Genomic DNA, 14350 nt, shown 5'->3' with positions numbered 1-14350 from the left:
ATACAATTCCGTGAAGATTAGTGGCAGGTCAGAAGATTGGACAGAATATAAAAAAACAGAAAAGAATGACTAAAAGAATAATAAGGAGGAAGAAATTAGAGTACGAGAGAAAGCTAGCTAGAAATATAAAAACAGATAGTAATAGTGCAGGTATTTAAAAAGGAAAAGCGAAAGTGAACGTTGGTTCTCTAGAGAGTGAGTGTGGAGAATTAATAATGGAGAATAAGGAAATGGCGGATGAATTGAACAGATATTTTGCGTCCATCTTCACTGTAGAGGATACAAATAACATGCCAGAAATAATTGTGAATCAAGAGGAAGGAGGAACTTAAAACATTTACAATCACCAGGGAAAGGGTTTTGAAAAAATTATTAGAACTAAAAGGTGACAAGTCCCCAGGTCCTGACAGACTTCATCCTAGGGTCATAAAAGAAGTGGCTGCAGAGATAGTAGATGCATTGGTATTAATTTTCCAATACTCCCTAGATTCTGGAAGGGTTCCATCAGATTGGAAAATAGCGAATGTAACTTCTCTTATCAAGAAAGGAGGGAGTCAGAAAGCAGGAACCTACAGGCCAGTTAGCTTAACATCTGTCATAGGGAAAATGCTAGAATCTATTATTAAGGAGGGCACTTAGAAAATCTCAATGCAATCAGGCATAGTCAACATGGCTTTGTGAAAGGGAAATCATGTTTGACGAATTTATTAAAGTTCATTGAGGAAGTAACAAGCAACGTGGATAAAGGGGATCCTGTGGATGTGGTGTACTTGGATTTCCAGAAGGCTTTTGATAAGGTGCCACATCAAAGGCTACTACACAAAATAAGAGCTCATGGTGTAGGGGGTAACAGATTAGCATGGATAAAGGATTGGTTAGCTAACAGGAAACAGAGAGTAAGCATAAATGGGTCATTTTCAGGTTTTCAAGATGTAACGAGTGGAATGCCACAGGGATCAGTGCTGGGGCCTCAACTATTTACAATCTATATCAATGACTTGGATGAAGGGACTGAATGTATGGTTGCTAAATTTGCTGATGACACAAAGGTAGGTCGGAAAGTAAGTTGTGAAGAGGACATAGGGAATCTGCAAAGGGATATAGAAAGAATAAGTGAATGGACAAAAATTTGGCAGATGGAGTATAATGTGGGAAAATGTGATCTTGTCCACTTTGGCAGGAGGAATAGAACAGCAGTATATTATTTAAATGGAGCGAGATTGCAGAATCCTGAGGTGCAGAGGGATCTGGGTGCCCTAGTACATGAATCACAAAAAGTTAGTATGCAGGTACAGCAAGTGATTAGGAAGGCAAATGGAATGTTGTCATTTATTGCAAGGGGAATGGAATATAAAAGTAGAGATGTTTTGCTACAGTTGTACAGGGCATTGGTGAGACCACATCTAGAATACTGTGTGCAGTTTTGGTCTCCTTATTTAAGAAAGGACATAATTGCTTTGGAGGTGGTTCAGAGAAGGTTCACTTGACTGATTCCTGGGATGAGGGGGTTATCTTGTGAGGAAAGGTTGGACAAGTTGGGCCTGTATACACTGGAGTTTAGAGGAATGAGAGGTGATCTTATTGAAACGTTTAAGATCCTGAGGGGACTAGAAGGGGTAGATGCTGAGAGGATGTTTTCCCTTGTGGGAGAGACTAGAACTAGGGGCTGCAGTTTAAAAATAAGGGGTCTCCCATTTAAGATGGAGATGAGGAGAAATTTTTTTCTCTCAGAGGGTCGTGAGTCTGTGGAATTCCCTTCCCCAGAGAACGGTGGAGGCAGGGTCATTGAATATTTTTAAGGCTGAGTTTGAGAGATTCCTAATTAACAAGGGAATCAAAGGTTATAGTAGGTAGACCGGAAAGTAGGGTTGAGGTCACAATCAGATCAGCCATGATCTTATCAAATGGCAGAGCAGGCTCGAGCGGCCGAATGGCCTACTCCTGCTATTAATTCATATGTTCGTATCAACAAAGGGAGCCTGAATGGTAACACAGGTCCTGTTGATGACACCTTGAACTCCAGGGAACCTTGCTATTTGATAGAAACCTATTGCTCTGCCCCACTGAGAGCTGACATCCATAGGGAAGTTTATGAAGTTGGTAGCTCTTCCAAATAACACATCTGTTACTTCCTTGATGCACCCATCGACAGCTAACTGTGAAACATTACAGCTATCCCCCATGACAGCTTGGGAATGATCTGGAGGCAATAGAATTCAGGGGTATTGTGACTTTCACTGCTACATGGGCTGCATTGGGAGTTCTGGAGAAGGGATGAAGTACTCATGCAATATGTCACAGAGTTCTTGGATTGTTTCTTCAAAGAAATGAAACCTCTGTGCATACTGCATCTGGGTCAGGTTTTGAAAGTGGCAACAGGATTGATACCTTCTGATGCCCGGGTACCGACAGATGGAGAATAGTTACCTTTGGTATTGGTGTAGTCAGACCCTCCTCTCCCTCTGTGTTTCCTTCTCTTCATACTCCATTCCTGCCAAACATGGGGGAATGCCATAGTTAGGTTGAAGCTCCAAAGGTGGCTGAGAGGGGGAATTACTAAAAAAAATTCCAGCCAAACAAGTGGCCCAAATCACGAAGACCTTGTCCAGGCTTCCAATGTAGCCCAACATAAAACAATAATCAATGGCTGTAAGGCTCCTAATTGCCTGTGCTCTATAAATCAAGGCCTATGACTGCGAAGAGCCATTTCCACCTCAAGGGGTGTATATTTTATATTAACGCCTCCAACGTCAGGCACTGATTTCCATGTAATGGCAGAAGAAGTGACGTATGATGTCACGATGCCATATCCCTGTAATTTTAGTATTTGCACCAGATAGTGGGGGGACACTTAGCGCAGTCAATGTCACTTCTGGTGGAAATTTGAACTGATGGGGAAAATGGGCAGGGGTGCAGCAGAGCATGTTCCCAAGCCATTTCCCTCTCCCACTTGCCTGTTACATGCTGAAAATTCAGCAAAGGGTGGGTGAAAAGTCTAGGTCAACATACCTACAGAAGAGAGACTTCAATAAGCCTGTTATAACCAACAAAATCAATAAAGTGCCAAAAGTACCAGATGATGCAAGGGATTGCATTAAAAAGAATGAATAATCTACAAGATGTGATAACACTGAGAATAGTAATGAAAAATGATCAATCACTGATGACTAAGGATTTTGACTTGCTCCTCCCTTCTGCCGATTAAAAGGGCTGACAAGGGCAGAAGCAAAAATTATAGGAATTAACATGTTTTCAGATTCTGCTGAGTGATATTTTTAAAGGATGTTCTTAAATAGGAAATAAGTTAGTAATTTTCTGAAGTTCTTCTATACTATATCTGTTAATAGTACTTAGTAAAGTCTTGGAACTCTGACGTGCATTGCTGTTAGTCCAAAATTACTTTTTGTGCATCAAATAAATAATTCTTGATTCTGTGTTCTGGAAAAGTATTATTGATCAGTCCAGATTAATAATAAATATTCTTTCATATCACAATGCATGATTCTTTCACATCCACATTCTCAGAGTCTACATTAGAAAATATCTTCATTTCAGAGGAAGAAGGTAAGATGATGGTGATGATGAGATGGTGGCAAAGTGGAGCACGCCACTGGCCCTGAACAAAAGGGGCCCAGGAAAGGCCACACTTTTGGCAGTATCCTCCAAAAGACCATCTCTGGATGTTGGCATGCAAGACAGTCCACAAAAGAGACACAGTGACAAATCAGCCACAATGGACAGGTCCTGGTCTTGTATAGCTCTGCTCACACCCAGAGCACACAGGAAGAGGGCACTGCCTAGATACCTCATGCCATTCAAAATGCCTTGAAATTGTTCAGCCAGGTTCAGTCTAAAGGAAACCTAACGCACAGTGACATGATAACATTGTATCACATTGAGCAGTTTGGCTGGGCATGTTTACCAAAGCAAGTTGGGTACACGGATAATCCGTTAACTACACTGGTTAAAACCAACAACAAAAGTTTCTTTTTATCACTTCTTGGCTTAGTGTTTTGTCTCTGCTTCAAGGTAGTTGGGCAATCACATTTCATGTACACGTAAAAAGTTAGAACATGCTGCCTCTCCATGTTCTTACCTAAAGCTCTTACAGTTCATGTGGCCTTTTTTAAAATTCTCCATGTCCCGTTTTTATTAAGATATTCAATTGGCTGGTGCTACTGGAAAGTACTAATTATTTTCTCCACAAATGTGTTGTAATTGCAAACATTTCCTCAGTGTCCATTCAGGACAATGCAGTTCTATGATGTAATGATTTGTTACCCATTCTGGGCTATGCAGCAGTTTGGAGAACAATATCTGTATTGCTTCATGAAGAATCCAATTGTATCAGTAAGATTTAAATATTTATATTGCAAATCCCAAGAATTAAAAAAAATGAAGTATACATATTGACAAATTTGTCGAAGTAATATCATTTCCTCGAAGTAATTTCCTCATCCACGTGACGTGCAACATCTCAACCTTCTCTGCAAAGTAAAATATACGTCATTTGAATCATGGTATAGCCTATACATTATATTCACTGCTTTTCTACTCATGGATAGGGCTAGCTCTGATTTCTTGATTCGCAGCTCTCCTGCCAATCTCCAAACCTATGTTACCAGCTGAGATAGGAAATGGTTGACGTTAAGATTGTATTATTCTAGTGAAATAGTAATAAAATTCCTCTTTGAAATGTAGGAAAATGCTTTGGGCACAATATCTTGATGGTAGGAAGGACAAAAAAAAATGCAAGAGAAACAAACGAGCGTGCAATCAGAAGGAAATGATCGTCTTTTACCCTTGACAATGGCCTTTCAAAGTGTCCGTGTTACATTTAGTGTCTGTGTGGGTGGGTGTGTTGCAGGTTGGTTTGTGTCAGCAGCGAGTGGCTCCTCCTCCTTGCCGGGCTGTCAGTCACTCGCACCGCTGTTTATTGTCCAGCGCCGCTGTCAGTCTCTTCCCCATTCACTCGCTCGGCTCTTCCACCTTGAGGTGCGAATCAGCCAGTCCGGTTGAACATGACTTTGTGGCGTCTTTTCCTGACCTGCTCGGCGGTGTGGGGAGCAGCAGTGTGGGCGAGGGCAGCAGTGCCCGCCGATACTCCCGGACCGGGCTCAGGTTCTGGCTCGGTGTCCGAGGGGATCCCGTTCGAGTATCACCGCTACACGGAGCTGCGCGAAGCCCTGGTTGGGGTCTGGCTCCAGTGCCCCAGCATCAGCCGCATCTATACCGTCGGCAAGAGCTTCGAGGGACGGGAGCTGCTGGCCATCGAGATGACGGACAATCCCGGAAAACACGAACCGGGTAAGAGGGAGAGTCATCCGTTCTTACAATTTTAAAGTCAGCTTATGAAATAAATTGATTCATTTTTTTTCATGTCTTATGAAAGACTGAAAAAAATGAAAGTATAATGAGTGAAAATTATATTTCACAATGTTTTCATTTTAAAAATTGATCTCTCAAAGCTATTCTCAAAGGTTTTCTTTGTACTGATAATTGGTGAAGCGATATATAAATATTGTAGAGAGTGGCTGTAATATTATTAGGAAGGTGCTGAATTGAAGGATTAACAGCTTTCATTCGTTGGGGTCTGTCCAGCTTGTTGTTTTGAAACACGTTTGTGAAGGTTGCACCGTTTACTCTCATCATCCTGAAGTGTTTTGTTATATTCTGGTAATATCAGGAGCGCAATGGTCGAAGGAACAGCCTGAGTTTAGTTAAGGTACTAGCGAACTACTTCCCTGTATCAGTGTTAACCTTTACGACAGTTTCTGCCTTGTCACCTGCCCGCCAGTCCGCCCAGAAGAACACGTATTGAAAAATCACTTCAATACAATTCCCTTTCTCTTTGCGAGCTAATTTTTACTTAGTCCTGGCTGCATTCAGTGGGCCAAGTAAACCATTCCATCTTTTGATTCCCCCCCCACACACAGGTTAAAGTATAGACGAGGCAAGTCATTCAGCCATTCGTCCATTTTTAAATGACTGTTGTTAAACATTTTTAATGTAACACCATTTATATTAACACCCATGTTTGTGCTATGCACGTATTTAGTCTGAATAAATTGTTTTTATGAAGGTGCTGAACATATAACAAAAATGTCGTCTCGTTTGAGACACGTCATGGGAGGGAGATTATGCTACTTCCCGGTTACAAAGACATATGGATTGATATCTGATATATAATTAAACAGATCCAATTGAATCGCCTCAGCACATTTTATACTGCAGGTGACAATTTGTGACCAGGATGCTGTTGTCATGGTGACTGTGCTCTGCCTCTAGTTTGAAGAAGAACATTTCACAGTCAAAAAGCCAATGTGCATTAAATAAATAATGTCAACATATTCCAAATAACTGGAATGTATTTCTTTATGAAAAGGGTTATATTTACAGTGAAGAAATGGAGAAAACCACAAGGTGAAAATGCACTGAAGGTCGGCATGTTGTATAATATGGCATCTCACAGCATCCCCTCTGGCAGGGACACAGTTTGCTATGGAAGCATTGCTTGGGGACTGAGCTTGTGTTAAATATACGATGTAAACCGTTCACCAAATTCGTAACATAAGAAAATAATTATTTAGGTTCAGTTTTGAGGAATGATTCTGCTCCTTTTGAAAAATGCCCATATTATTTGGAAATGCCCCAAATACCTCAGCTCACATAAATAGTGCAATTTACCATCCCTGTTGGGCCATTAAACCATTTTTAAAGGGAGAGAGAAGAGGCTAATAAGAAAATAATATGCAGGAAATTCAAGCTGTTGGTATTTTGACCTATTCCCTTGTCATATATAAATTCACACAAGAAAGTATCATTTATGGTTCAGGGAGGAGGAGAGAATAAGAGGAGAAAGTTGCTTCCTGGTGTAATTTCTAATTGTAAAAGTTGAATGTTAACTGGGAATTAATTTCAGTTTCCTGGAATCCTTCTTTGAATTAATGCATTTAATTAATAGTAGTACATTACCTTAAGTCCAAATGATTGTAGCAATTTCAGCATCTTTCAACACTGTGCTGTTAATGGTACAGAAATCAGTAGCTGTGCAGAAGGTTCCTTTCGACTGGAAAGCAAAGGTACCTTTCTAAAAAAAAAGAAACCTGACCTTTCAGAAGTAATTCATTTTAATAACGGTCTGAATAGAAACACATGCAGCCTTTATTCTGCCTGCTGTTTGGTGCCCATTACTGTGTAATAGGAGCATGCATCTGATTCATGTTAATGATGTAGATAGAAAAACATTTTCAGCTGTGTGGTGCTGCTGAAAGCCGAGAGAGACACGTTTCAGGTCTCTCTGGATTTGTTTGCATTGATGTACAGAGCTTCTCTTTAATTGTATGAATGCTATGAGTATTCACGATGCCAACTGCATCTCGCTGATCAAAACCTTATGTGTTCCCAAAAATATTTTCCTGGACTGGTTGCAATTGGCTAATGTTTCCTGCACCATACTCACACCCACATGCTTCCATTATTCTTCCTAAATGGTACCTAGCATGGTCGACATGTAGAGGGGTGGATGGATGGAAACTGTAACATAGGTTTAACAGCTAGTGAAGTACTGCAGGAGTGTAGAACACTGGCAAACAGTTGTTTATGGTTTAACAGTTGAACAGTAAAGTACAGTGAATGAATGAATTAAACCCAGTACACTGTGTCTTTTGAGTGCTGTCTTTCCTGTGCAGATTGCTAAATGTTTAGCATATTTCACTTTAGAACATATTTGTTATGTTGAGAGTACTTTATTCTTGAGACAAGATACTGTAGCAACTTAAATAATGACTTGTCTCCAAATGTGAATCTAGTGGTGTAAAATGCATATTTCTGAACAATACATTTACTATCCTACTGAAATAGCTCAGGTGTTGTGGGCTATTTGGTACTTGTGAGAAATTCCTCTGTTACCCTAGTATAATAACACCTGTAACTAATTTGTCACTATTGCAATACCTACCCTGTTCAGTTTGTTTTCTTTCTCCTCCCCTGCATACATTTTTCTATGAAAACAATTGAGGCAAGCAAATCAGAAATGGGATTTTCACTCACTAACTATCCAGTTAGAAATGTTAGTCAGTACGAGGTGTGCATCTTCCCAAAGGTTTATAAGAAAAGCTCATCAAGCAGTCACCTTTTCTTGATGGAGGAAGGAGAAAGGCCCCTTAGAACATTCACCAGTTCACTGAGGATGGAAAAACTCATTACACACATATGGCAAACAGATTGGTGAGTCGGGCTACCTCGGGGCTTCAACTTTGACCCCAGAAATATGAAGCAAGTACTGTCAAGGCGTTCGTCTGTAAAACGTATTTTCTGTCATCTTTAATTGTGTGGTGCAAATTTGTCATGGATCTTAAAGAATGATGGGGGTGAAATTCACCTTGAACGGTAGCGCAAAGCGATGGCACACCAGCAGCCCGAAAATCGGGTGGAGCACAAAATGGGCTGCTGATGTGCTATTGCCCATTTTGGGCTATTGCCCAAGACCAGTTTGACCCCCGACGTGTTATGTATTTTGGTTATATTCCTGTCCTGAATTGAAACACTTTACCATCACCTGGTAGCTAAATCTCTTTTGGTTATGTCATTTTGTGTGTATGTCCCTGTAAATGTCATTGAATATTTTCCATGAGATAATAAAGCCAGAAATGGGGAAAGTAGCAAATATTTTCATGGATGATAAATTATACTGTGCTGGTATAAAAAATAGTGCAGTCTTTAGAAACCAGAGAGCCGATTATTGTCACATTTTGAGATTTTTTGATCATTTTTTCACAGAACGGATTTGGAAAAAAGTTACTTTTTACTTGTAACATATTTAAATCAAAGTGTACTCATAGAAATTTAAGATAAGGTTCTGAGACAGAAGTGGTTAAATTGTTAATGGACTAAAACGTGATGTTGTTTCCCCATAGACTGTAAATAATAAGCAAATCTTTAGCCTGTCTCTCCACCTCACCTCGACTGTATTTGGAAGTCTTTGGCTGAGTTTCTGGCTGCAAACAAAGGAAGATTTAAAAAAAAGACAGAAACACAGGCAGTCAATTAGGTCTTCAAACAGAATTTATTAAGGGCAAGCTTTGGCTAGACTGAGAAGGAGAATGGATGAAGGTAGTTAGTTATTTTCTTTAAATCAAGCAAAATGATCCACTTATGTTCGGACGCGTGACTTTTTTTGTATTATTACACGAAGACAAGTTGTAGTGATTGAATTAAGTGAATCTGAATATAACTGTTGCTCTATATGTTCACTTCCTGTGAAACACAGCAGCTTAATGATTCACACGTGGGGGTACAAGCAAAAGACTCAAATATTTGGTTCAAATGACAGTGTACCATTGTTACACCCCTGGGTTGTGCTAGCGTATAATAGATATTGAAATGTGTAAGTCTACTCCAGCACATATGGAGCATGGATTCCACTTATGGGAGCAACTAATGCCACCGAACCCGTGAAGCCATTGGCAGCAGGACCAGAATTTGTAACAATTATTCTCTCCCTCCCTAAATCCAATGAACAGAAGAACATAAGAAATAGGAGCAGGAGTAGGCCATACAGCCCCTCAAGCCTGCTCCACCATTCAATAAGATCATGGCTGATCTTTTACCTCAACTCCACTTTCCCACCTGATCCTCATATCCCTTGATTCCCTTTACAGTCCAAAAATCTATCAATCTCAGTCTTGAATATACTCAATGACTGAGCATCCACAGCCCTCTGAGGTAGAGAATTCCAAAGATTCACAAGCCTCTGAGTGAGGGTTGTGAATCTCATTTTATGCAAATAACACAGATAGCTAGCACACTATATGCTTTCACTGTGCCCTTTGTCTAAATCAAACAATATAGTATCAAGTTCTTATTTCTTGCACATTTTAGTTTTATATTATGTTATCCTTCATATTTATATTACACCATGGGCTTGCCCCATTCTGTCCTGGCAACTAATTTTAACTTGACTTGGGAAGGCAGGACTAGGAAGTTGCTGAGATCCATATTATTCATTTGTGCTCTGGCAGGTGGTGGTTTGGGTATTGTGTGTAGCTACTTGAGGGGAAACTCGTTATGTGAACTTGGAATATGTTGTTTTATTTTTATGTTGCTTGTAATGAGTTATAACATCATAGAACTTTGGTTGTATTATTGAGTAGTTGAAATGCAGCAACTTTGCATTATATCTGTGACCTCACTTTCTGTACACCTAAAATGAGGACAGTTGTCTCTCATAATGGTAAAGTAGAAGATGGAGGAGAGTCAGGCAATGGGAATGATTATGAGCCAATGCTGATTCAATCAATAATAGGTTGGCGACCATTAATTTTGAGACACTTGGTAGGCTCACTTATCATTGATTTCACTGAGGGCAGGGAGTACTTTTTTAAGTTTTAAAAGAAACTACCTGAAATAGCTTGGAAAGACACAGATCTACTGGCCAATCTTGTCAGATTGAAATGTAGCTTATCACATTTAAAGGGATTGGATTTAACAGGTTTAGTTTCAGTGGGAGTTCTCCTGATGGTCTGCCTTAATCTTGGTAGATGATCGGTGGAAACTCTCGAAAGGGCATAAACAGCTATTTGTCCTGTTTTACGGGTTTCCACTGAAGTTGCAGCGGACGATCGGGAACTCCCGTGGAAATTCCTGGCAAACTATTTTACAGAGGGTGGTGAATATATAGAACAGACTAGCTGGGAGACATTGGGGGTAGTTAGTGTCAGCAAGAGAAAGCTTAGATAAAAATAATTGAGGGGTATGAGAGTTAAAGTAGAATTAGACTGAAATGGTCCAGTACTCTTGTGATAATAAGGAGGGCAGCAAGCTCACTTGAGTGGTAAATGTGGGCTGGGCTGCAAGAGGGTTACATTTTGGTTCTTTGTTCCAATCTCTTCTGCCTGATGTCCTTTGAGACTATGGCTGGAGTTCTGCCCCAGTCTGAGTAATGGACTTTAAAAAAAAATGTACTTATATGACCACTAAAATTGACTGAGATGGGGGGATGAAAAATTGTGAATGTTATGGCTAATACTATTAGGTATTACCACCAATGACCAACAGTTTTAATGACCATGGAAGGTTTTACCTAGTGGCTGATGATACAATTAGGTAAAACTCATTCAAGAATTGGTTGGCACAGTCAAAATTTCAAAGCAAAAGTGGGAACAACATGACATTGCCAGGTGTACACTGTTGTAGCACACAATTTGTATTAACATAATCATGGGTTGGCTATGTTGTGAAAATCAGCCAACAGAAACAGCTCAGACCATTGTAGCGAGAAAATAATCTGCCACATGGCGCCACATTCCAAGTTCAGAGTGATTCAGTCTATGTCTGTTTTGCACACTGAGCAAATAAGAATATAAGAACATAAGAAATAGGAGCAGGAGTAGGCCATTCGGCCCCTCAAGCCTGCTCCGCCATTCAACAAGATCATGGCTGATCTTTTACTGCACCATCTCCATATCCCATGATGCCTTCAATATCTAGAAATCTATTGATCTCTGTTTTGAATATACCCAATGACTGAGCCTGCACAGCCCTCTCGGGTAGAGAATTCCAAAGATTCACCACCCTCTGACTGAAGAAGTTTCTCCTCATCTCAGCCCTAAATGGCCTACCCTTTATTCTGAGACTGTGACCCCGGTTCTAGATTCCCAGCCAGGGGAAACATCCTCCTTGCATCTACCCTGTCGAGCCCTGTAATAATTTTGTATGTTTCAATGAGATCACGTCTCATTCTTCCAAACTCTAGAGAATACAGGCCTAGTCTACTCGATCTCTCGTCATATGACAATCTCGCCATCCCAGGAATCAGTCTGGTGAACCTTCGTTGCACTCACTCTAAAGCAAGTATATCCTTTCTTAGGTAAGGAGACCAAAATTGCACACAACACTCCAGGTGTGGTCTCACCAAGGCCCCATATAATTGCAGTAAGACATCTTTACTCCTGTACTCAAATCTTCTTGTAATAAAGGACAACATACCACTTGCCTTCCTAATTGCTTGCTGCACCTGCATGTAAGCTTTCAGTGACTCATGTACGAGGATACCCAGGTCCCTTTGAACATTAACATTTCCCAATCTCTTACCATTTAAAAAATACTCTGCATTTCTGTTTTTCCTACCAAAGTGGATAACTTCACATTTATCCACATTATATTCCATCTGCCATGTTCTTGCCCACTCACTTAGCCTGACTATATCCCATTAAAGCCTCTTTGCATCCTCCTCACAACTCACATTCCCACCTAGATTTGTCTCATCAGCAAACTTGGAAATATTACATTTGGTCCCCTCATCCAAATCATTGATATAGATTGTGAATAGCTGGGGCCCAAGCACTGATCCCTGCGGTACCCCACTAGACACAGTCTGCCAGCCTGAAAAAGACCTGTTTATTCCTACTCTCTGTTTCCTGTCTGTTAACCAATTCTCAATCCATGCCAGTATATTACCCCCAATTCTATGTGTTCTAACTTTGTTCACCAACCTCCGGTGTGGGACCTTATCGAAAGCCTTCTGAAAATCCAAATACACCACATCCACTGGTTCTCTCATATACATCTTACTAGTTCCATCCTCAAAGAACTCCAATAGGTTTATCAAACATGATTTCCCTTTCAAAAATCCATGTTGACTCTGCCAAATCCTATTATTATTTTCTAAGTGTCCTTTATAATAGATTCTAGCATTTTCCCTACTACTGATGTCAGGGTAACAGGTCTGTAGTTCCCTGTTTTCTTTCTCCCTCCTTTCTTAAATAGTGGGGTTACATTTGCTACCCTCCAATCTGCAGGAACCATTCCAGAATCTGTAGAATTTTGGAAGATGACAACCAATGCATCCACTATCTCTATAGCCACCACTTTCAAAACCCTGGGATGTAGATCATCAGGTCCTTGGGATTTATCGACTTTCAAACCCATTAATTTCTCTAGTACTATTTTTTTATTAATTCTAATTTCCTTCAGTTCCTTATTCTTGCCAGTCCATTGGTTCTCTAATATTTCTGGGAGGTTTTTGTGCCTTCTTCCGTGAAGACAGACACTAAGGGCACTAAACTGGGCCATGTAGCACCCGTTGTTTTGGCGCTACATGGCCTCTCCGACATCCAAGATGGCGTCTTGGATGTACACGCACATTTCCAGCGTGAAGTGCGCTGGATGCCACCTTGGTATAGGAGTTAGCGCAGGCGCAGATAATGAACGCTGGAATCATGTAAAGTAGGGAGAAAATGGCTTCAGTGTGCAACGCTGATTTAATGAGATAAGTCCCAAAATGGTGTCTAACGCTCAACTCAATGCACAGTCTTAGCCCCAATCATCTGAACGTGTCTTAGAGTGCCTGGAGGACCCCCCACCAGCACTTTTTAAAGGGACCATGCAGGATTTACAGGTTAGTGGCTGGATTATTGCTTCTGGAAGTCGAGACATTTCTAACTGTTTTTGGAGATCTCCAATGACTTAAATACTAGAATACGGGGACATAGCCTAACATTTACATCCAGGACGTGCAGGAGTGAAGTTAGGAAATGCTTCTACATGCAAAGGGTGGGAGACGTTTGAAACGCTCTTCTGCAGACTGCAGTTGATGCCAGCTCACTTCTGAATGTTAAATCTGAGATTGATAGATTTCTGTGAACCAAGGGTATTAAGGGTTATGGGGCTAATGTGGGTGTATGGAGTTGGGTTACAGGTCCACCATGATCTCATTGAATAGTGGAACAGGCTCGAGGGGCTAAATGCCACTGCCACTTTCTGCCTCCTGCGCCACCTTCTCCCGCAAGAAAGCAGGACATGTGTCTGGGTGATGTGCCTGTCAAGGTTGAATAGCTGCCAGTGTGTGTGGCCTGTGAGTTGTGGGTGGGTGGCTTGAAACAGTGGTAATGTGTAAGGGTGAGAGGAAGCATCTGATTGGAAGAGTTGAGTACTGATAGAAAGAGCTTATTGATATGTGGGGGATGTGTGTAGTGCGTGGTGCAGGTGGTAGGAGACGCCACTTGACAGTTGACCTCACTCACCTTGACCACTCATGTCAAAGCATTGAACTTCTTCCTGCACTACATCCATGTTCATGATGCTGTGCACCTGGCATTGACTTCGTCCCCTGCTTCCTCCCACTGCCTTTTGGATATATGTCTGGAGGGCCTCTTGTCCACCCCCCCCCCTTCACCTGCGGATATAGGATGTTAATCGTTCTGTCCACCTCTTGCACCAAGGTCTTTAGTGCATCAGCAGAGAACCTTGGTGCACGCACTCTCGCAGGCCTGGTACCAACTCATTTCGGCAGATTGATGAGGTCTGGTGTGCTGATTGGAGGATGTGGGATTTAGTAGCGTGCAACCTT

The 14350-nt window shown here is 41.1% G+C and overlaps 1 protein-coding gene across 1 annotated transcript in view; it reads left to right on the top strand.

The window, feature by feature from the left end:
- The first annotated feature begins 4913 nt into the window (after positions 1 to 4913).
- Positions 4914 to 14350, top strand: part of cpe (carboxypeptidase E) — a 127966-nt gene continuing 118529 nt past the window's right edge. Inside the window, exon 1 of the mRNA XM_067991184.1 lies at positions 4914 to 5307. Coding sequence (XP_067847285.1) covers positions 5022 to 5307 — 286 coding nt within the window. The 5' untranslated portion in view covers positions 4914 to 5021. The remainder of the gene's footprint in view (positions 5308 to 14350) is intronic.

The sequence above is a fragment of the Heptranchias perlo genome, chromosome 1 (assembly GCF_035084215.1).
Source record: "Heptranchias perlo isolate sHepPer1 chromosome 1, sHepPer1.hap1, whole genome shotgun sequence".
NCBI lineage: Eukaryota > Metazoa > Chordata > Chondrichthyes > Hexanchiformes > Hexanchidae > Heptranchias > Heptranchias perlo.
This window is presented reverse-complemented; position numbering and strand designations above follow the sequence as displayed.